At 36.6% G+C, this 23,700-nt stretch overlaps 1 protein-coding gene across 1 annotated transcript; it reads left to right on the top strand.

Annotated features, from left to right (window-relative positions):
- Positions 1-1,181: 1,181 nt before the first annotated feature.
- Positions 1,182-21,131, top strand: GTF2H2 (general transcription factor IIH subunit 2; the record flags this gene model as incomplete). Its single annotated transcript, XM_079703784.1, has 16 exons — positions 1,182-1,320; positions 3,342-3,429; positions 4,065-4,142; positions 4,466-4,502; positions 4,729-4,815; positions 6,103-6,153; positions 6,466-6,520; positions 10,145-10,250; positions 11,516-11,606; positions 11,771-11,858; positions 12,355-12,462; positions 14,427-14,490; positions 16,191-16,294; positions 16,862-16,964; positions 19,154-19,193; positions 21,012-21,131. The coding sequence occupies exons 2-16, from the start codon at positions 3,374-3,376 to the stop codon at positions 21,129-21,131; spliced, it is 1,188 nt and encodes a 395-aa protein (XP_079559910.1). The 5' UTR covers positions 1,182-1,320; positions 3,342-3,373.
- Positions 21,132-23,700: the final 2,569 nt, after the last annotated feature.

The raw sequence follows: 23,700 nt of genomic DNA, 5'->3' as shown, positions 1-23,700 counted from the left end.
CCTCCCTCATTCTGGTCATGGTTCGACTGTCTTCTTGGCATGCGGGATCTTATTTCCCCCACCAGGGGTCGAACCTGTGAACCCTGCAGTGGCAGTCTTAACCACCGGACCACCAGGGAAGTCCCCTGACCACCTATTTTAAACCACAACACTTTCCCCCTTCCATGCTTAATTATTCTCTATGGCACAATCACCATTTGATACAGTATGTTTTTCTTCATAATTGTCATGAGGGCAAGGATTTTTGTCAGTTTTTCATTTCTATTTCCTCAGTGCTTAGAACTGTACCAGGCCCCAAACAGGTGCTCAGTAAATATTTGTGTCATTTAGCAGAAGCAGCAGAGCAGTCCGGGAAAACCGCTGCACAGCAAGCTGGCTCAGCTGAGGTTGCTGATGTGGTCAGAGTCCTTCATGCCAACCTTTTGTAAATAATAAAATCAAGTCTCAGATCCCCGATGGACGGCTACCGGGCCTCCAACTTTCCAAGAGCGAATGGCCACCACTCTTCTTGCCTCTTTGCGAAGAGCTGGAAGGAAGCAGGACGTCCCTCCCCGCGAAGTCAGCAACAAGGTTGCTCCGGCCTGCGAGCGCCACGCTCCGGCCACCACCACTCCCAGCAGCCGGAACGTTTGCGCGTCGCCTCCGCGCGCGGCGGAAGGACTTCGGCGGCGCCCTCAGAGCAAACTGAGTAGAGCTTCCGGCAGAGCGGCCCTCAGCAGGACAGGTGAGGCTGTGGTAGAGGTTTGTCCGGAGCCGAGGCGTGGATCCGAGGCCTGGGAAGTGTGGCAGCGGGAGGGGCCTTCGCGGCTGGAAGCGGGTATTGAATGGCCCAGAAGCGCCTCGCAGGGAATGAGGATGTGTGGGAGGGGGAGGAGGGCAACTTCCGTCTAGGGAGCTGCATAGAAGCATCTGGGGCAGCAGTCGGAGACTGGCTCTGCTGCCCTAAGGCAGGGCACGAGTTTGGGGACTTGTGGTCCTGGGTTCTAGCTCGTCACCAGCCTCCAGCTGTGTGGCCTCAATAGAGTTACCAGCCTCTGAGCCTTGAGTTCCAAACCTGAAAAGCAGGACAGTTATCACCCTTGCCTGTCGCACAGCGCTTGGCAGGGTTAGGTGTGAGGGAAAGCTTCATAAATTGCGATGTGTGGTGCAGATCTCATTTGTTTACGTGTAGCTTTCTGAGCTCATGTGAAGGAATCATACCACCAGGCTTCCCCAGGGGGAAGTGGCTTTCCTGGGGTTGGATTCCCAGCGATATTTGTAAGAAGATGGAATATTGGGCAGTCATAGGCAGTTGGAGATGCTGACCTAAGAGGTTACCAGGTACATTTTCCTCCAGGCTGCATAAATCCCTTCTCTATTAACTGCATGCATTGTAAACATCCAGCTTCCCTTTGAATATCTGCAGTTATGGGGATCTTAATACCTCTGTCCTATCCCTGTAATTTCCCATTGCAGACAGTTCGAATTAAGAAGTCCTTGTATGCAGTGAGCCAGAGGTGGTCCTGCTTGTAGCTTCTGCTCATATAGTTCTCACTTTGTGTCTGAACTTTCAGAGAATTAAAAGTAATAAAATAAAAATAAAGTACAGTTTAAATATTGATGTGATGGATGGCAGTAGCCACGTCTTTAAGAATTTAAGCTTTTGATTTTTGACATTCATGATAAATAGAAAAACACCTCCATGGAAGATCAAAATGTTCAATTTAGTCACTGTATGCTGTGTTACTACACTCATCATTAAACCTACAAGGCACCAACATGGTGTGTTGAAATAGCACTGATGTCAGAATTAAGGCACTTCTTGTTATTTCAGGGTACTAAAGTGGATCACCTGATCTCCTGAAACAAATGAATCTCTTCCAGCGCCAGGGAGTGGCTTGTTAATTCAGTGAGAGACACACAGAACTTTAGCAAATAATATCTGATTGTAGCAGGTGCCAGAGAAAGCGGTGATGCCATAAAAGCAGTCTTAAACTTGTCAATAGGTTTTAATTCCAGAAGTCCATTTATAAAAATCTATATATATATAGATTTTTAAGTATATTTTTCTATAGGAAAAATGAAATAAATGAGGTTGAGGTCTTGGTTATTGTCCTCATCACAAAAATTAATCTTTGCCCCTGCCAATGATGGGATTTGTTTTGTCCTTAGTGTCTTGGCACTTAGGATTCCTTTGATCTTTCATTTATGGTAGAAGGAAGTTGAAAGTGAGAATGTAGAATGGGGAGGGAGATTCCATTGGGGAGGATGGAGGTGTGGATGTGACGGGGGTGTTTATTACTTGGTTATGGTTAATAGAGTCCTCCCAACACCAATTCTATCCCTGATTATTATTATTATTATTTCAAATCCTATGATCTTTTTTCTAAAATAACGTGAAATCCAGACAAAACAAAATGCAAACGTTTTAAATTTTTAACTTTGAAATAATTTTAGATTTACAGAAAAGTTGCAAAAAAAGAAAAGTACAGTTTCCATATAACCTCCCTCTTGAGACAGCCTGAGCTAAAGTATAAAGTTCCTTTCCAAATGCTTACTAAATTTATTTAAATAATAATGAAATTATTAAATAATTAAATAAAATTTAAAATAAATTAATTGAGATCAAAATCAAGATGGGGTATCCCTGATTATTAAAGAAATACATGTTCATATTGAAAATATGAAAATACAGAAGAGAATAAAGAAGCAAAAAACCAATCATCCTTAATTGTAACATCCATCAAAACCATTTGTCCTATTTATTGAATTACTAAATATTTCCTTTTTCTTTTAATAGTTGGGGTTATAGTGTAGGTTTAATATTGTATTTTTTAAAAAATTATGAGCCATAAGCATTTATCATTTATGAGTAATAATAAATTTCATTTAAAAACTTGATTATGAGAAAATTCACACAAACACAAAGGTGGAAAGATAGTACAGTGAATCACCATGTATTCATCACTCAGCTATAATAATCAGTAGTTGTGGCTCATGTTTCATCTACACCTGTACCCACTTCCCATAATTCTATGGTTCTGTCCTATGACACATCTTTAATACATTTTTTTTTTTTAAATTGTAAAGAGATGCTTATTTCTGGTGGTGCCAAATTTGTGCATAATTATTCATATTCTTTCTTGGGGATGGGAAAAGAGTTCCATGAGGATTTTAAAGTATTTTTCATTCAGCTACAATTATTGAATACATTGCAAAGAATAAGATGATTTTGCATTCTGAATTTTTTTTTTTTACTTTGTATGTTTACTTCCCTCTCATTACTTTTCAAATTTAATTGTATGCATTTGGTTACAAACATCTTTAATCAATTCACAATCTAATGATTTTTTTTTTTACAGAATATTGAATAATACAATACAGTAAGAAAAAAATGGATGAAGAGCCTGAAAGAACTAAGCGATGGGAAGGAGGCTATGAAAGAACATGGTAAGTAGGGCATTATTACTTTCCCTTCCCTTTTAGACGTTGTTTTCGGTTTTGTTTTTGTTTTTACAACTTTATTGAAGTATATTTTACACATGTTAACATTTACCTGTTTCTTATATATAATTCAATGATTTTTAGAAAATTTACTGGATTGTGCAGTCATCAACATAAATCAGTTTTAGAACATTTTTACCACCCCAGTAATATCCCTCATGTCCATTTACAATTAATTCCATTCCCACCTCAAGTCCTAGGCAACAACTGTGTGCTTTCTGTTTCTCTAGATTTGCCCTTTCTGGACATTTCATGTAAATGTAATCATATAATATGTGGTCAGTTGTGTCTGACTTCTTTAACTGAACATACTGTTTTCAAGTTCATCCATGTTGTTGCATGTATCAGTAATTCATTCCTTTTTATTGCTGAATAGTATTCTGTTAATATGTTTATGCCATGTTTTTTATTCATCCTTTCACCATTTGATGGATATTTAGATTGTTTATAATTTTTGGCTGTTATGAATAATGCAGCTATGTACATTCAGGTGCAAATCTTTGTGTGGACATATGTTTTCATTTCTCTTGGGTTAATAAAATTTTAGCTTATCTTTTCAAACAAGTAATTATTGCTTACAGGGAGATTCTTAAAGAAGATGAATCAGGATCACTTAAAGCTACAATAGAAGACATTCTCTTCAAAGCAAAGAGAAAAAGGTAGGTAAACTTCGTGTGTGTTAAAACAGGTAAAATATATTCCTTTAAGCGTTTCTGTCCACTTATGGCCACTCCTTGGTACTTCATTTGAGCTGTGTTTCAGGGAAACTGACTTGTAGCCTTCTAAATAGGGGGAAGGAGCCAGCAACCTAGTGCCTCAGCAGGGAAATTGATCTTCAGGGACTGTCTAAAATGACCATAATTATATGCATCCATAAGTTAATAATTTATTTCACTAAAAAAATGCAGGTTAGTTGAAAAGTTGTAATGATTTTTCAGGTAGTAGATGGTATTCCATTAAAATGTTTGCATAATTTTAACAGGGTATTTGAGCACCATGGACAAGTTCGACTTGGAATGGTATGTTATTCTTTTTTCCTTTTCTGGTACAGGACTAGTTTGAGTTAGAGAAACATTCTGGCTTAATAGAATAAACAACAGTAAAACAAACTTTTTAAGGGAATATATTAAAAATATATGTGTAGAATATGTGAATACTAAATGACATTTTTACTTCTTGATCAAAAATGTATTTGAAAATTGTTCTTATTTGTGTGTTTTGTTTTTGGGGTTTTTTTTTTGGTAGATGCGCCATCTTTATGTGGTAGTAGATGGATCAAGAACAATGGAAGACCAGGATTTAAAGCCAAATAGACTGACATGTACTTTAAAGGTATACTAAAATTATTCTAATTTATACTACATGGGAGGAAGGATGCTGAATTCTATAAAAGAAATGGTTTTAAAGAAAGCAATCTTTTTTTTTTTTTTTTTTTTGCGCTAATACAAACTATAGCTAAGTAGAAGTGCTACCGGATCATTTACGGAAATGGTATACCAAAATAGCTAATTATTTATGCCCTTAATTCCACTCCACGTTAGGATCTTGCTTTGTCAGTTATCCCTTTTCTTTATTGAATCTTCATTCTTCTTTGACTTACTTGAATCAATCTCCTCAGCTTATAAACACATTCAGATTACTCCTAATTTATTAAAACCCATCCTCAATTTTGCTTATTCTCCTGTTTGTCTTTATTGGATCTTTTCCTTGTTTAGATTGTTTCTGTCTTATATGTCCAAATGGTTCCATCTTTTTTTTTTTTTTTTTTGTGGTATGCGGGCCTCTCACTGTCACGGCCTCTCCCGTTGTGGAGCACAGGCTCTGGACGCGCAGGCCCAGCGGCCACGGCTCATGGGCCCAGCCGCTCCGCGGCATGTGGGATCCTCCCGGACCGGGGCACGAACCCGTGTCCCCTGCATCGGCAGGCGGACTCTCAACCACTGTGCCACCAGGGAAGCCCTGGTTCCATCTTTTAAGGCCTAGCTCAAACCTATCTCATCACTTACCGTTTCAAATTCAGGTTTATTTAATATTTTAATTTTTATTTATTTCAAAATTTATTATTTTTTATTTAATATTTTTACTTCTGAACATTTTTTGAAAATCTATAAACTTAATCATTAGAAACAATGCTTCATAAGTAGATTTCACAGGGACTTCCCTGGTGGTGCAGTGGTTAAGAATCCGCCTGCCAATGCAGGGGACACGGGTTCAGTCCCTGGTCCAGGAAGATCCCACATGCTGTGGAGCAACAAAACCTGTGCACCACAACTACTGAAGCCCGCACTCTAGAGCCTGCTAGCCACAACTACTGAAGCGCACACTCTAGAGCCTGCTAGCCACCACTACTGAAGCCCGCATGCCACAACTACTGAAGCCCACATGCCTAGAGCCTGTGCTCTGCAACAAGAGAAGCCACCACAATGAGAAGCCTGCGCACCGCAATGAAGAGTAGCCCCTGCTCACCGCAACTAGAGAAAGCCCACGTGCAGCAACGAAGACCCAACACTGCCAAAAACAAATAAATTAGTTAAAAAAAAAAAAGATTGCACAAAACCTGTTTTCTGCGGTTGTTGTTTTGCCCTTATCTAGTATTTCCTTTTTGTTTTCTTTAAACAGTTGTTGGAATACTTCGTAGAGGAATATTTTGATCAAAATCCTATTAGTCAGGTATGTAGATAAGTGATATAATTCAGAATTAGCATCCTGATATTATTGCCAAATATAATTTATTTTTTAAAACGTTGTACATATATTCTGTTGGTGATTAAGTGATTCAGATCGTGTACAAGTTTCTGGGACACTTAGCAATGAAAAGCAAGATAACTCTAGAAGTTAATGTACAGTAAACACATAGCTCAGTTTATATCAGAAGTTTCTCATGTTATATATTCCTTTTGTAATTAGTCATTTATTTTAGTTATGTACATTCTTATCAAGAAGAAATAATTTGTTAATAATCATTTTTGTTTTTATTTTGAGATTGGAATAATTGTAACAAAGAGTAAAAGAGCTGAAAAACTGACTGAACTCTCAGGTATGCATAAAATTACCTTTATAGCACTCAAGGACTTGGCTTTATTTACCCAACCTTGTAACTCTGTAAGGTTGCCTAATAAGTAAAATGAAGCCTTTCTGCAGGCTCTTTAGGTAAAACACTTAAAAAACCCTCTATTAAACTCTTGGTCTCTAAAATGACCTGTTTTTTTGTTTTGTTTTGTTTTGCCACCCACGTGGCATGAGGGATCTTAGTTCCCCAACCTGGGATCAAACCCGTCTCCCCTGCAATGGAAGCACGGAGTCTTAACCACTGGACTGCCAGGGAAGTCTCTAAAATGACTTTTTTTTTGTTTGTTTTAAAAATGACCTGTTTTAAATTGAGTTCTGTTTTTTCATTTTTTCAAAAAATTGAGTTTTGCACAGTCGTGAATAGTATTATAATGAATGTAAATGTGTTTATTCTCATCCTGAAAGCATTAAGATAAAATTATTTTAACCAGAAGATCCACTTAATTTTAAAATTAATTTTTTAAAGGTAAACCTCTAAAGAACAAAGAATATAAAAATTGAATTGTAGTTGTTAATGATTAGATTTTCTGCTTGCATGACATGCCTAACTGAATTTTATTCTTTTAAGAGATAATAATGACATTTTATTTGCTTTGGTATATGTGTTATTGCAAACTTACATCACTAATTCTATTTTACTTTCTGTAAAATACACTGTCCCTTAAATGTGGTTCTCAACCTTTCATCCTCACCAATACACATAAAATTGACACACTTCCATCACTAGTAATTTTTCATTATGGCAGTAAGTAGTGAAGTGTATGTTAGCCTGGGGTCATCCAGGAAACTCAGTTGGAAGTAATCCAAAAAATCGCAAACTAGCTTAAGGGCAAAGGGGAAATTACTGGCTCATGTTGAAAGGTGGGCTGACTTCACATATAGTTGTTTCTGTCTGGCTTCATTCTCTGATAGGTTTTCTGAGAGGTGAAAAGATGTCTATTAATAGCCCAAGTCTACATGACCCTCCTAGTCCATAGCCTCAGCACAGGTTCCAAAGAGGACTCTTATTGACCCTGATTATGATCTGCCCATCCATGAGCCATCAAAATGGCCAAGGGAATGAAGTATTTTGTTGGTAGGCCTGGATTACATGTCTGTGTCTGGAGTAGGGTAGAAGCAGGGTAAGTTCCACTTGAACCACGTAGTCTAAACTGGATTCTTATACAGTGAAGGAAGGATGGTTCCCCTAAGAAAAGGATGTAGGGCCGATCCTCTTGCATGCCCCCTACCCCAAGTTAATAGTAATATTCTATGGGTGCACAGAGATGAAAAATCCTCTGGTGATTCTTATAGGCCTCTTGAAAGTACCCTCTCTTCCTCTGAACAGAATCACTGCTATAAACCACACTGACAGTAATGTAAGTATGCTTTTTTTCTATACTCGTAACACAGTAGGAGATAAAAAATTTTTTTGTATGTTATGGTTGAAAGAAAAGTAGATAGAGAGCCAGAAGATTTTGAGTGCTGGTCCTGCCACTGGGTAGGCATATGTCTGGGCAAATCGCTTAACTTATTAGATTTGTTTCTCAGTTATGAAATGAAGGAATTAGACTTAGGTACTTTTCATTTCTAAAATTTTATGATTCCAAGAATAAATACTTGCAGTATATAGCTGACCCTTGAACAACTTGAGGATTAGGAATGCTGAGCCTCTGCACAGCTGAGAGTCTGCATATGACTTTACAGTCGGTGCTCTGTTTCCGTGGTTCTACCTCCGTGAGTTCAACCAACTGCAGATCATGTAGTACTGTAGTACATACTTAGTGAAAGAAAATCTGCATATAAGTAGACCCACATAGTTCAAACACTTACTGTTCAAGGGTCCACTGTATATTAACTATGGCAAATGGTTCATATTTTAAAACTTATTCAAATAAATAAGAACACCAAGAAGCTCCAAGTAGATGTATGGGCAAAGAAGATAAAACAGTTCATGCCAGAATAAAAAGAGGAATTAAATAACTATTAAAAAAGAAAGTTTAGCCAAACTAGTGTTTAAAAAAAAAAAGCCTACTCAACATTTTACATATCCTAAATGACCAAAATGAAGTTTCAAAAGCAATATATGGCTTGCTGAACCATGGAGAAACTGGTACTTATAATGCTGATAGTCTGGTTAATTTGTTTAACATTTTCTGGAAAAGAGCCATAAAAATGTTCCTTGGAGGACTTCCCTGGTGGTCCTGTGGTTAGGACTCCGCACTTTCATTGCTGAGGGCGTGGGTTCAATCCCTGGTCGGGGAACTAAGATCCCGCAAGCCGTGCAGCATGGCCAAGAGGGAAAAAAAAAAGGTATTAAAAAAAAATATTCCTTGGAGTATACTTAGGAAATGTTATGAAAGAAGAAAAAGCCTCACTCTACAAATATACTGTCTGCAGTGGTATGTATTGGATTGGCCAAAAAGTTCGTTCGGGTTTTTCCAACGATGTTACAGAAAAACCTGAATGAACTCTGGCCAACTGACTATAATAGTGACAAATTGGAAATAAATGTTCAGTGGTATGAAGGTAGTTTGCTATATGATAAACTCGATGTTTCATTGTTGTTAATTAATATGAAGACAATGTTGAAATAGGAGGAAAGTCTAAAGAATACCATATTTTATTGAATCTCAGATTCTATCATTTGTAAGATACCTTTATTTTATGAGCCATCAAGAAGGAAACACTCTAACAATTAACCTTTGATACAATGTCTAATGATATGTGAATTGTTCATACCAGCTTCTTGGTGGTTTGACATGCCTGTCAACTATTCTAAAGAATTTGGCAGTTTTTCTTCCCTTCATTTGTATTGCTTAGCATGAGACAACAGTCTTTTCAGATGTTATTTCAATAACAACGTAACACAGTTTTGTCTCTTTGTGGAAATCCTTTTTCTTGGGTCTTATAAAGGGCTTTTTTTTACCTCTGAAGAAAAAAATGGAATTGCGGGCATTCTTCTATCAATGAGTTTTTGCTTCACCAATAACAAATTTACACCTCACTGTTCTGTTCCATGCCTTTCTACATAAAAATATAACCGTCTGTATTAGCCTTTCTAAAAACACTTGAAATCGCAGTTAAATTCAACATGAACAGCACAAACAATGCACATGATACAGTTGAAGCAGCAACACATCAACAGCATTCATAAGTTCGCACATTAGCAGGCAGTGACAGCTGTGTCACAAATGCTGCCTGGCTGCCAGTGATTGTAAGACACATTGTGATTTCAGAGATGTTAAAATGTGAACATATATTAGTATTAAAAATGATGAAATAGGAAATATTAAGAGTAAAAATTTACACACTCTAGGTTAATATTATTAAAATGTGTGCTAATAGACAAAGAGATTATTTGTATTCTGTTTTTTCAGTATGAGTGAGACTATATAACAAAACATTTCTGATGAAAGTGCAACTTGCTGATAAGAACCTGCTATATAAAAAATAAATAAAATTTTAAAAAAATGCAACTTGCTAAAAATGTAAATCAAAGGGATTCTGTTGTTTAACATCATATATATGTAAATTTGGGAGAAAGGTAAATTTCTATAATGTATATATAGATTATTTTTATTAAAAGTAGATTATTCCATTTCTATTTTAGGAAACCCAAGGAAACACATAATATCTTTGAAGAAAGCTGTAGATATGACTTGCCATGGAGAGCCTTCTCTTTATAACTCCTTAAGCATGGCTATGCAGACTCTAAAGTTAGTATCTTACACTTATTGTTTATAATTTATTTCAAAGTTTTTTGAATGAGTTAAGTTGAAATGATAATATGTTAATATGCATCTCCATAAACCCAGCTGTAATGAAATCATTATTGAGAGAAATATGTAATGTCACTTATAATGTTTAGTATGGTGTTGGTAAGTAGTTTTTTTTTTTTTTTTGGTAAGTAGTTTTTATTTTACATTTTAGTTGCTGAGTTATATCCTTAAAGGTTTTAGAAAAATATAATTAAAGCTGTAGTAATAGTAGTAGTACAAAAGAAATATGATAAAAAATATTTTATTGAAAATTGATTGTATGTGGAATTTCATGTGGTATAATAACTGAGTTTGTTGTACATTGGTTTTTATTAACTTATTTTGTAATACATCTATAAATTAATAGCACTTTTCTAGCAAGTTTAACTATGTGGAATATAGTTAAAGCCCCAAAGAAAGTATTCAATATATTTAAAGCTTATATATTTTATCCCTGGATAGTCTGTCCTGACTCAGATTTTTATACCTTTATATGACACTTTTTTAGTTTTGAAGTAGATGAGAAGGAGGTAACACACATAGTGAAGGTAGGCACAATAGTAGCATCCACAAGTGAAAGCTGAGCCTAACAATGAAAATATAAGCAGGAAAGCTATAAATAATTGATAAAATTGCTCCAAAAAGCATAGAAATATATATTTGATATAGAGGAGAACAGTTCATCACATCTTAAAATCCCGTAAACTGTCATTTAATTAAATGGTACACAAACATTACTGTTTATGAATATTACAACTGAATCAACATGAGATTAAATTGTAGTCTTTAAAAAAGAAGTATGTTACTATTTTTAAGCCACACATATGCACCTTAAAGTTGATTCCTATGGTATTGTCACACTTTCCAATGTACACTTTAGACTTCGTATGAAACAAATCTATTAGAATGTAAGCTTCATGGTGTCAGGAACCTTGTTGGTCTTGTTTATCACTTTATCCCCAGAACTTAAAAGAGTATTCAAGAAATATTTATTGAATGAATAAGTGAATCAATGAATTTTTTTTAAGTTTGTAGCTAATTTTAGAAAAATTGGCCTTAGGGTTTTTAGAGTATACTCACAATTCATTCCTTTGTAATGTTGAAACAAATGGGGTTATTCTGTAGTCTAAGTGTGTAAACCATGTGTACTATTGTTTCTGAGTTAAGTTTTTTATTAGTGTAATTTGTTATACCTAATTGGAGTGGTTTTTATCTTTCTTTAGACACATGCCTGGACATACCAGTAGAGAAGTCCTAATCATCTTTAGCAGTCTCACAACCTGTGATCCATCTAATATCTATGATCTAATCAAGGTAGAGCCAATAATTTCTTCATAATCAAAATCAAAGTTACAACTCTAAAGAGAATTCTATAGTGAATTTATTAGTAGTTTTCAGAACATTCTATTTTTCAAACACATTAATTATTCAATTTTTTTCTTCCCTCAAAACTCTCCATTTACTTGGATTTTACGAAGACCCTAAAGGCAGCTAAAATTAGAGTGTCTGTTATCGGATTGTCTGCAGAGGTTCGGGTTTGCACTGTGCTTGCTCGTGAAACTGGTGGTATATATCTAGAATCTTCAATATTTACTCATAATTACTATCTAAAGTAACAATTTATTAATTAGGATGTTTTTATATGTTTTTTAAGCTGCTAAACTTATATCAGTTTATGTCCTGAAGTCCAAAATATGGGTAGTTACATTAAATATATCACCGATTCTATAAGATATCATCTCAGAATGCAAGGAATTTTCAGTAGTTATGTCAGTGTTCAGAGGAAGCATTATAACTCTTGAAAAGCTAGAAATTTTACTATATTAATACTTAGTGAAGAACTTGGCTTTAATTAAATTGTAATTACAGTTATTCCTAGAGAAGTCAGTTTAGAGATGTTATTTAAATAAAGTTTTTGAAAAATGGTAATTTAACTTAAGAATTTACTTTCAAAATGAATATTTTCAGATGGTAAAACTTTTACAGAATTATATAGAAATTACAGTTCATTCTTATGTCTGGAAAGCTGTTGTTTCTTCTCTTTTACTTCTCGTCTTGTTAGGCACATACCATGTTATTTTAGATGAAAGCCATTACAAAGAACTGCTGACACATCATGTTAGTCCTCCTCCTGCTAGCTCAAGCTCTGAATGCTCACTTATTCGTATGGGTAAGTATTTATTTTGTGTTAATTAATTAATTAAATTTTATTTTTAATTTTCTTTTTGGCCACACCACTTGCAGGATCTTAAATAGTTCCCCAACCCGGGGTCGAACCCGGGCCACTGCAGTGAAAGTGCCAAGTCCTAACCACTGGACCGCCAGGGAATTCCCTATTTTGTGTTATTTTAAAATAGACATTTAAAAAAATATATTTTGACTCAAGCTAGACTTTCTATCTCATTTGCACAAGTTATTTTAACGTTTAAGAATTTCTTGTATTTAATTTAAATGTTTTATAATTAGAGAAAATTATGCTGTTGAAGCAATTTTGGGAAATACAGAGAAGTAAAAAGAAAATTAAACTCACTTGTAGTCCTATCACTCAAGGAACACTACTGGCTTTTTTTCTTTAATTGTTAAGGTTAGAAGGGTATAAAGACACTGTTTATAGAGAAATTCTTGTATTAAGAAATCAAAAAAGCTATAAAATCTGCTGTACTGTTTTATCAAAGCTGTGTAATACAATTATTATTTTATAGTAAACATTTATTTATAAATTGAAAAAGCCCAACTATTTTGTAATTTGTAATTGAAAAAGCCCAACTTTTTCAATACAAAAAGAGACTCCTTGTTTAATATGCATTTTTAAACTGTCAGTGAGATGGAATGCTTTTCTGCCTTGGTTTTGGCTATTTATAGTACTGTTCAACCTCTCTTTCCTGTTTCCTCATCTCACATGATATTAGTATCTATTTCATTGTGTGTTGCAAGGATTGAGTTAATACAGACCAAGTACTTAGAGTAATCCTTGATATAAACACTCAGTACATTTTAGATATTATGTTGGCTAATCTTTTCGATTTACTGATACATTTCCTTAGCCTATCTTAAAGTTTTTATTTTATTTTATTTTATTTTTTTGCGGTACGCGGGCCTCTCACTATTGTGGCCTCTCCCGTTGCGGAGCACAGGCTCTGGACGCGCAGGCTCAGCGGCCATGGCTCACGGGCCTAGCCACTCCGTGGCATGTGGGATCTTCCCGGACCGGGGCACGAACCCGTGTCCCCTGCATCGGCAGGCGGACTCTCAACCACTGCGCCACCAGGGAAGCCCCTTAAAGTTATTTTTAAACTTATAATAATTCTCCAAATTGATTTATTAGAACCATTTAGGACTATCAACCCATTTTCAGTCACCTGATGCAAATGTTTTTTCAGTTGGTCATTTTCCTTTACTTTTATTTATTTGTTTTGAAATGTAGATAGGTTTAAAATTTTTGTATAGAATGAATTTTCTTTTTTTTATGGTTTCTGCTTTTCTTAGACTTGTTTTCAGAATTTAAAAATATATATGGAAAATAAGCTACATGGGTTTGGACATTCCAAAATTTTAAACTAGAAGTATGTTCTTATATAAAATGAAAGTAGACTATATTATAGACTCCTCTGTTATATCAGAAAGTATTTAAAAATTACACACATTTTCTTTTTTAAAAGCAGTGTGTGTCCTGTCGATGCAGGGGACATGGGTTCGTGCCCCGGTCTGGGAATATCCCACATGCCGCAGAGCGGCTGGGCCCGTGAGCCATGGCCGCTGAGCCTTCGCGCCTGGAGCCTGTGCTCTGCAACGGGAGAGGCCACAACAGTGAGAGGCCTGCGTACCGCAAAAAAAAAAAAAAAAAAAAGCAGTGTGTGTTAAGCGTTGTTAAATTAGAAAATATGGATATGAACTTTAGAACCTGAGGCCATATGTATGGACAGATCTTTCCCCCATTTCCTTTACTATTAATTCTTTTTCAAACTGGGAATTACTGTCAGTTTGACCGTGCTATAATAAACATATCTAAAAGGCAGGAAAGAGAACTTTTGCACAACTTAGTGGGCTTTCTGGTAGGAACATTTTTAGGTTTCTATTACTAGAATTTTTCTGTTTCCTTGAGGAAAAAAAAGTAATACATTTTCTTCTGTGAAGGATTTCCTCAGCATACCATTGCTTCTCTGTCTGATCAAGATGCAAAACCCTCCTTCAGTATGGCGTAAGTAAAAACCTTGAAACTGTCCGTGATAATGTTTTTACATTGTTAAGTCCTTCCTGTAATTTATAAATTTAAAAGATGGACTTGAAATGTAATGGCTTTTGTAGAAGATTACTTTCTATGTAGCTGTAAAAAGGAGTGAAAACTATATATACTCCTGTAATATTACTAAGTAAAACAGTAAGGTAGAGAAAAGTGTATGGTGTGCTACTGATCATCTAAGAAGAGGGTGGAGGTTTGAGTAGATACACATACTTGTTTATATTAATAATAAAAATAGTAATGAAAGTAAAAACTAAAAAAATGTTTTCTAATGCAATGTGTGGAGAAAGGCAAAGAGATAGATCCTAGACTTTTCTGCATATAACTTGTTTTAACTTTGGAGCTTTACATTTTACATAATTATAAAACAAAAGTAAATTTAAGAAAGTAATTCTTAAAATTCATAAATAAGTCTACTGTCTTTAGCTATAAATGTGTAATAGGGACTAGATTTACACTTCTGTCTCCTTGCAGAAAACCAAACAAAATATACAAAACTGTGGTTTTCGTACATTGGACAACAGGCAGTGCAGATAATGATCCCTGCAAGATGAGAAACAAATGAGGTGGGCCCTATGATTGCAGCTTACTGCCTAGAGAGAATTTCTAGGCTTCTGTGCAGGGAGGGGAGACCCACACAGAACCAGGAGGTTTTGCTCCGTTCAGAAACAAAGTTCAGAGTTTGGGGCTGGGGGGCGGGGTGGAAGTGGCTACCATTTTGCAGGGCAGAGTACTCTAGAGTAAAGAGCTGCACAGAGAGCTCTGGAGAGCTTCCTCTGAAGCTCCCCACGAGTCATTAGCTGAGTGTTGATCTGTACATTCCTGCCGGGAATGTCTTGGAGGCCAGGGAAAGAAGAACTGGAGAGGAGCAGCAGAACAATCCCTAGAGCTCACATGGGGCAGGGAGTAGTTCATGTTACCACCAGTCAGTGTGGAAAGGCCTCTTAACACCGCAGGCATTGAATAGAGTCCACAGTAATGAAACCAAGTTAACTCTAGACTAGCAGCTGTTCTGGACAGCCTAACAAACTTAAAAGCAAGTCTTGGCATCATACTATTTCACAGTTACTTAAGTATATTCCAGAAAAAGCCACAGTGTATTTAAGGCAATGCAAAAAAAATCCAGCACCCAAAACAGAGCAAAATTCACAATATCTGGCAACCAATCAAAAATCACCAGTCATGCAAAGAAGTAGGAAAGTATGACCCATAACAAGGAGAAAAATCGTAGAATGGAAACATATCCAGAAATAACACAGTTGATAGAAGTAATAAGTTTGGTGTTAAAATAATTATTGTAAATATACTCCATATGCTCAGGAAAGTTGAGGAGTACATGAGTATGATAGGAGATATGGAAGATAGAAAAAAGACCCCAATCAAATTTCTAGAGATGAAGAATACAGTGTTGTAGATGAAAAATAAGCTGGATTAGGATTAACAGCAGATTAGTCACTGAAGAAGAGAAGATGAGTGAATTCAAAGACATTAATGGAAACTATTCAAAACAAAATGCAGAGTGGAAAAAAAAGACAAAAATGAACAGAGTGTAAATGAGCAGTGAAACAACTTGAAGGTTTTAAAATCAAAGTGGCTTTTGCTCTAACTGCTCACATCTTTATATATCACTTTTTAAAAAGTAACGTTTCCCCCCACAGGCATCTGGATAGCAACACTGAGCCAGGACTTACATTAGGAGGCTATTTCTGCCCACAGTGTCGGGCAAAGTACTGTGAGCTTCCTGTTGAATGTAAAATCTGTGGTAAGAAACCAACTGTTCATGATCCAGTAAATTAATCTTGAATAACTTCTTACCTATATTGCTATTAAAATAAATATAAATATTAAGCTCTGCCTATGTTTCTGGATTTAATCTGTGAAAAAAGACATAGATTACTTTTTTTCATTGTGTGCCTAGTACTCCATTTTTAAAAATAAGCATGGCATTCTAAAAGAGTTTCCTAATTCTCTTTCTGAAAAAAATTATGTTCTTTAAAGGCAGTGCAGTAGATCTAGTACACGTTTTTGCAGCTCTTCATAAAATAAATATATATAAGGAGAATGAGAAGTTAAAGTAACAGAATTGTAGAATTTTATTTAATTTATAAGTAAGGAAATATGCCAAGAGAGGTCACATACTTAGTGACAGAACTAAGACTCCATCCTGGAGTCCCTTTTATGGCCACAGGTAAACTAAAGAAATGAATGCCTGCAATCCTAAAAAAAAAGAACTTGAAAATATTTAGCCTAAGTTATATCATTTGACATTTCAGCCATCATCTTTATGAGGTGTGGGTTATTAAATATGTCTTTCTGCTTTATGTGTTAGGTCTTACTTTGGTGTCTGCTCCCCACTTGGCTCGGTCTTACCATCACTTATTTCCTTTGGATGCTTTTCAGGATATTCCCCTGGAAGAACATAATGGAGAAAGGTATATGAGTTTTGAGTAATTTGTATCTGTTACAAGTGATAATGTTTGACTATATCGTTACTACATTAAAAAGAGTCATATTCACTTGGTCAAGATTACTGCTAATATAGAAAATGAGACGTAGAATGCCTTGTTTATGACTGAAATAATTCATTAAACAGATCTGGATCTCCAGAGATCTGTTAATTTCCCTAAACCCATCTATGTGTAGTAAGAGTGGTGGTATGTTGGTAAATCAGCTCTCCAAAAAGAAAAAAAAAAAAAGCCCCGATTTGTAGCATTTGCTGATTTCCATGGTGTAAAACTGGAAGATTTATCCAGAAGGCCTAATATCAAAATAATATAAAAAATAAAGAAAAGATCAAATGAAGAGTATGAAAGAAATATTCAAGGATATTTTCTGCTATGGAAGGAAAGAACTTTCTAGATTGAAAGGGACTGTCAAGTGCCTGACATATTGAAAGCAGACCTGCATTCAAGTGTATCATTGTGAAATTTCAGAATACACAGCAAAATACTAACCCTAAACATTTCTGGAGAGGGAGAATTGGGTCACATGACCTGGAATTAAAATTGTTTGGCTTCTCATGAGCAACACTGGATGCTGACAGGGAGCAATTTCCTTCAAAATTTGGAATGAGAATTATTACCAACCTGAATTATATACCTAGCCAAGGTATTTAAATGTAGGTAGAGTAGGGACTTCCCTGGCAGTCCAGTGGTTAAGACTCCGTGCTTCCAACGCAGGGTGTGTGGGTTTGATCTCTGGTCGGGGAACTAAGTTCCTACATGACACACAGCGCAGCCAAAAAAAAAAAAAATGTAGGTAGAATAAAGATATTTTCAGACTTGTAAGGTCTCAAAGGAGTTTCTTGGGAAGCTGTGGCAAAGATGACTCAAAAGAACTGAGAAAGAGAATGAATGAAAGAGAATAGGAATATTTACCTAATTCAAAAGTGGCTAAAGAAAGCTGTAGGATGACGTCCTAGAATGACACTTGTATGTCAGATATGGAGAACAGTCAGTCCAGTTTGGAGAAGGTCAGAATGCTCCAGGAGAGGTGTCACCAGAGGATGGAAACTATAGAATTCCTGATGTAGCTGAACATAACAGAGGATACTCAGACTTCTCAGGGATCGGTTGGGGCTGAGTTAGTGGTAATTAGAAAACTTAAGCTTATGAATAACAATACAGTTATTAACTCCAGGAGAAAGTGTTTTACAGAGAGGAAAATTTGTATGGCATGGCTCAGCTGAATATGTCTATATAGTCATAATAAACTAAACATTTAATATTGTTCTATCCAAAATGACTTAACAAATGTCATTCTCAATTCCTTCCATGTAGTTATGTGTACCCATGCTATTGGTTCAAGATAGTTGAAAGAGAATTAAAATCTCATCTTCTGTAGTCGCAGGATCATAGCCAATGGCCTATGAAAAAAACCAAGAGGTAGCACTATGAGCATTTTCTCTGGAAATGAAGTGGGGGTGGTTAGGGACAGAACTGCTCTCTTTTGTAATAAATTTTGAGAACTTTTAATTCTTTAAACCATTCCTTGAAATTAAGCCCTTAGGCATCCATTTTTATGATAAATTAACTTCTATCCATCTAGACTTTTACCAGCTGTCTGCTGTCTTTGGGAAAGTTGAAAAATAATCATGCAAATCATTTTCTGTAGGTCTTAATTCCCTTGCAGAATACCAGCTGAGAAATCATACTCATATTTAACCTTGATGAAAATAAAATAAAATTTGTTTAAGGAAGATTTTTAAGCTGTCAGATGACCTTGGGATTTACTGTGGAATTTTCTTAAATTACTGGTATTCTTAATTCTTTCTCCTAAAAATCATATGTAAAGATAATTACAGTTGACCCTTGAACAACACGGATTTGAACTGCAAGGGTCCACATACTTGTAGATTTTTTCCATAAATACATACTACAGTACATGATCCACAGTTGGTTGAATCCTCAGATGTGGAACTGCTGATATGGAGGGTCAGAGAGCCAGAGGGCCAACTGTAAAGTTATACTCAGATTTTTGACCTCAGGGATTGGTACCCCTAGCCTGCGTGTTGTTCAAGGGTCAACTGTACTTATTAATAAGAGAATCCTTGTTGAAATTTTCCTGAGCTATTTTAATGAGTGAGTCCTTAACAAAATGATTCTTAAACTTTCTTTTTCAGATTTTGTTATGCCTGTCAGGGGGAATTGAAAGACCAACATGTAAGTTCATGTGCTTTGTAAATATTAAGTATTGTACAATAAATATTGAGGAAATAGTATTATAAGTTTTCAATAGATTGTTGAAGACCAGGCTCATATCAGGTTATTCCTCAGAAGTATAACAGTAGGTAGAGATAAAATGGGAGCTATTACAAACAGTTGTTTTGTAATTCTGCATTCTAATTTTGCTATAAATATATTTTAGTACTTTGTCTTCAGTTTGCAAGCTAAACTGAAATACTGAAATATTAGTTTGGAAATACTAAAAGTTTTTTTCTCCATGTTGTACTTTAGGCACTCATAACTCATTTTGAAGTTACCATTTAAAGTGACCACAGACCAAAGGTTATTCCCCCATTGTGCCACTGAGAAAATATTTTTTAAAATTTTGGTGGGGCCAATTTGAACATATAAACTTATATAAAGTTGCAAATAAGATAGATCACTGTCTAGTTTTAATTTTTTGTTAATTTAGTTACATGTCCATATTTAAAACTATACTTTATAAATTATATAAAATATTAGTTGAAAGGATGGCTTGTTTTATTCTACTCTCACATTTCATAAAACAGTTGTATCAGAGTTTCCTGGTGGTCTAGTGATTAGGATTCGGTGCTTTCACTGCCATGGCCCAGGTTCAATCCCTGGTTGGGGAACTGAGATCCCACAAGCCTTGAGGCATGGCAAAAAAAAAAAACCCAAAAACCCAAATATATATATTAAAAAATTTTTTTTAAACCAATTTTATTAAGTTTTACATGCCTCTTTGACATCAGTAGCTGCATCCTCACTAGAACCACTTTTTGACTCATTTGAAAGTTTTTAAGAAGACACCATCTTTTTTTAATAAATTTATCTTATTTTTATTTATTTTTGGCTGCATTGGGTCTTTGCTGCTGCGTGTGGGCTTTCTCTAGTTGTGACGAGCGGGGGCTGTTCTTTGTTGCAGTGCGAGGGCTTCTCATTGCGGTGTCTCCTCTTGTTGCAGAGCACGGGCTCTAGGCACGTGGGCTTCAGTAGTTGTGGTGCATGGGCTCAGTAGTTGTGGCTCATGGGCTCTAGAGCACAGGCTCAGTGGTTGTGGCACATGGGCTTAGTTGCTCCGCGGCATGTGGGATCTTCCCAGACCAGGGCTTGAACCCGTGTCCCCTGCATTGGCAGGCAGATTCTTAACCACTGCACCACCAGGGAAGTCCCCAAGGGACTTTAAGGACTCAAAAACGAAGTTATTCCCTCATTTCTTTTTTTTCTTTATAAATTTATTTATCTTATTTATTTATTTTTGGCTGCATTGGGTCTTTGTTGCTGTGCGCAGGCTTTCTCTAGTTGCAACGAGCAGGGGCTACTCTTTGTTGCGGTGTACGGGCTTCTCATTGCGGTGTCTTCTCTTGTTGCAGAGCATGGGTTCTAGGTGCGTGGGCTTCAGTAGTTGTGGCACGTGGGCTCAGTAGTTGTGTCTCGTGGGCTCCAGAGTGCAGGCTCAGTAGCTATGGCACACGGGCTTAGTTGCTCGCAGCATGTGGGATCTTCCGTGGACCAGGGATCGAACCCATGTCCCCTGCATTGGCAGGCGGATTCTTAACCACTGCGCCACCAGGGAAGCCCCCTCCCTCATCTCTAAGGAGTAATTTTTTGGAAAAAATTGATTGCCTTCGATTTGAGAATATATAGTACATTGGAACTAATAAAGTTGGTAGGTGAGTAGGGAAAAAGTGATAGAGATATAAAAGAGCAAAGCAACTTGAATGTCTTCTAACTGTGCTGTACTTAACTTTTGGAAACTACTTTTTAAATTTAGTTTTCTTCTTTTCACTGCAGGTCTATGTTTGCACTGTGTGCCAAAATGTTTTTTGTGTGGACTGTGATATTTTTGTTCATGACTCTCTCCATTGTTGTCCTGGCTGTATTCATAAGATTCCAGCTCCTTCAGCTGTTTGATTCCAGCATATAATACACATTGAATGTGTTAAAAAGACATTTGCGACTGTAAATAAAATGATTCTTTAGAAGAAACTCCAGTGAAGAACAGTTCGAAAGGAAAGTCTGATCTAAGAAACCTATTACTTTAAAGCTTCCTCTGTAATGATTGGTAAAGTATTTACTTAATGGTGTATATCTAATACCGCCATTTTGGTGATTTGTTATCTGAGACTGGCTTACCTTTTATAGTTCAGGTTAATGAACTATCCTTGTTAGCCTCCCTCAGGTTCATACCCAGGGACTGTTTAACTTAATCCCCCTCAACTTTCCTACCCTGGGTCATCAGAAAAATGTAGGTGAGAATGTATGATGAAGTCCATGTTTCAGGTTCAATGAAGATATACTGTTATAGGCAGGACTGTTTCTAGGGTATACCCTTCTGAGAGTGAATCAGGTTTCCATAGCAAAGGTATGTTTATTTTAAATCTATGAACTTTAGTCACTCTAGATTGAGTTTAACTATGATATTCATGATTTTATAAATAACAATTCTTAGTGAAGAATGTTATCAGTAAAGACAATGTAATCCCACCCTGGAGAGTCTATTCAATAAATCTTGGAGGAAGCCCAGGAATATGCATTATTTTCAGTTTTTTATATACATGTATATATACATATTCTTTTTCAGATTCTTTTCCCTTATAGGTTATTAGAAAGAATATGTATTTTTAGCAGCACACGTGTGCACACACACACTAAGACATAATTTGACCAAAGTACAGATCTTTCTCCCAAGAGTCATACTCTCTGCGCCTAGACCCAAATGGTTCTTTACAAGTAAACAGACTTCGGCTCTAGGTAACCAAATTAACTGCTGTCTTCCTTCCTTTTGCTCTGTCCACAAGAGGTATCAGTGGCTTGAAGGAGATGCCTTTAACATAATCAGAATATTTTATCTCCCCCTACTTGAAGTAAAAGAAAGGGCATGAGTAGGCACCTTTTGAAAAGTTACTTAGAAATATATTGGACACACTTACAGTACTGTATATAAAAGGGACATTGAGTGCCTTTTTGGGGGCTGCTTTATCTCTTTCTACAATTTTGGGGTTTATTTGTATACTTGATAAGGTTAAGGTGAATATTTTAGTTAGACGTAAGGAGGAATTTCTAGTCTCAAAATTATAGAGAGGGCTTCCCTGGTGGCACAGTAGTTAAGAATCTGCCTGCCAATGCAGGGGACACAGGTTTGAGCCCTGGTCCAGGAAGATCCCACATGCCGCGGAGCAACTAAGCCCGTGAGCCACAGCTACTGAGCCTGCGCTCTAGAACCCACGAGCCACAACTGCTGAGTCCATGTGCCGCAACTACTGAAGCCCACACGCCTAGGGCCTGTGCTCTGCAACAAGAGAAGCCACCACAATGAGAAGCTGGCACACCACAACAAAGAGTAGCCCCCGCTCGCTGCAACTAGAGAAAGCCCGCATGCAGCAACGAAGACCCAATGAAGCCAAAAATAAATAAATTAATTAAAAAAAAATTATAGAGAAAATCCGTGTTTGTTTTAGATTACAGAAATAAAAATGGTGATCTAATAATACTGTTAGTTCTGGCCTTAGTTTCCCTCATGGAACTCCACAGTATACTACAATAATGAAGGAAACTTTTTAACATTAGGAATCTTTCTGAATAGTATGTCTTTCTGAGTTCTGTTTGATTAGAAAACTCCTTAAACCTTAAAATTCATTATGAAAATTAGATTTATTTTAAATACTTTTGAATGTATACATTTCACTTCATATTCTTTTTTATTTTCCTGAAAGTCATTTTGTTTTTTGTTTTTTTTTTTTTTTTGTTTTGTTTTTTTTTGTGGTACGCGGGCCTCTCACTGCTGCGGCCTCTCCCGTTGCGGAGCACAGGCTCCGGACACTCAGCGGCCATGGCTCACGTTCCCAGCCGCTCCGCGGCATGTGGGATCCTCCCGGACCGGGGCACGAACCCACGTCCCCTGCATCGGCAGGCGGACTCCCAACCACTGCGCCACCAGGGAAGCCCGTCATTTTGTTTTAACTGAAGCATTTAGTCCATTTATATTTAATGTGCCTACTGATACATTTTGGTTTAAATCTACCATCTTTGTGCTATTTGTTTCAACTACTCCATCTTCATTTTTCTCTTCTTTCTTGCCTTTTTTTGTTTGTTTTTAAAAATTTATTTTATTTATTTTGGGCTGCGTTGGGTCTTCGTTGCTGCGTGCGGGCTTTAGTTGCGGTAAGTGGGGGCTAGTCTTCATTGTGGTGCGCAGGCTTCTCGCTACGGTGGCTTCTCATTGTGGAGCACGGGCTCTAGGCGCATGGACTTCAATAGTTGTGGCACACGGGCTCTAGAGTGCAGGCTTAGTAGTTGTGGCGCACGGGCTTAGTTGCTCTGCGGCATGTGGAATCTTCCTGGACCAGGGATCAAACCTGTGTTCCCTGCATTGGTAGGCAGATTCTTAACCACTGTGCCACCAGGGAAGTCCCTCTTGCCTTTTTTTGGATTGCTTGTTTCCCACCATTCTTTGTTTTCCTAAACTAGTTTGGAAATTGTA

Source organism: Hyperoodon ampullatus (genome assembly GCF_949752795.1).
Source record: "Hyperoodon ampullatus genome assembly, chromosome: 4".
NCBI classification, from domain to species: domain Eukaryota; kingdom Metazoa; phylum Chordata; class Mammalia; order Artiodactyla; family Ziphiidae; genus Hyperoodon; species Hyperoodon ampullatus.
The sequence above is the reverse complement of the archived record's forward strand: the minus strand, read 5'-3'. Positions and strand labels throughout refer to the sequence as shown.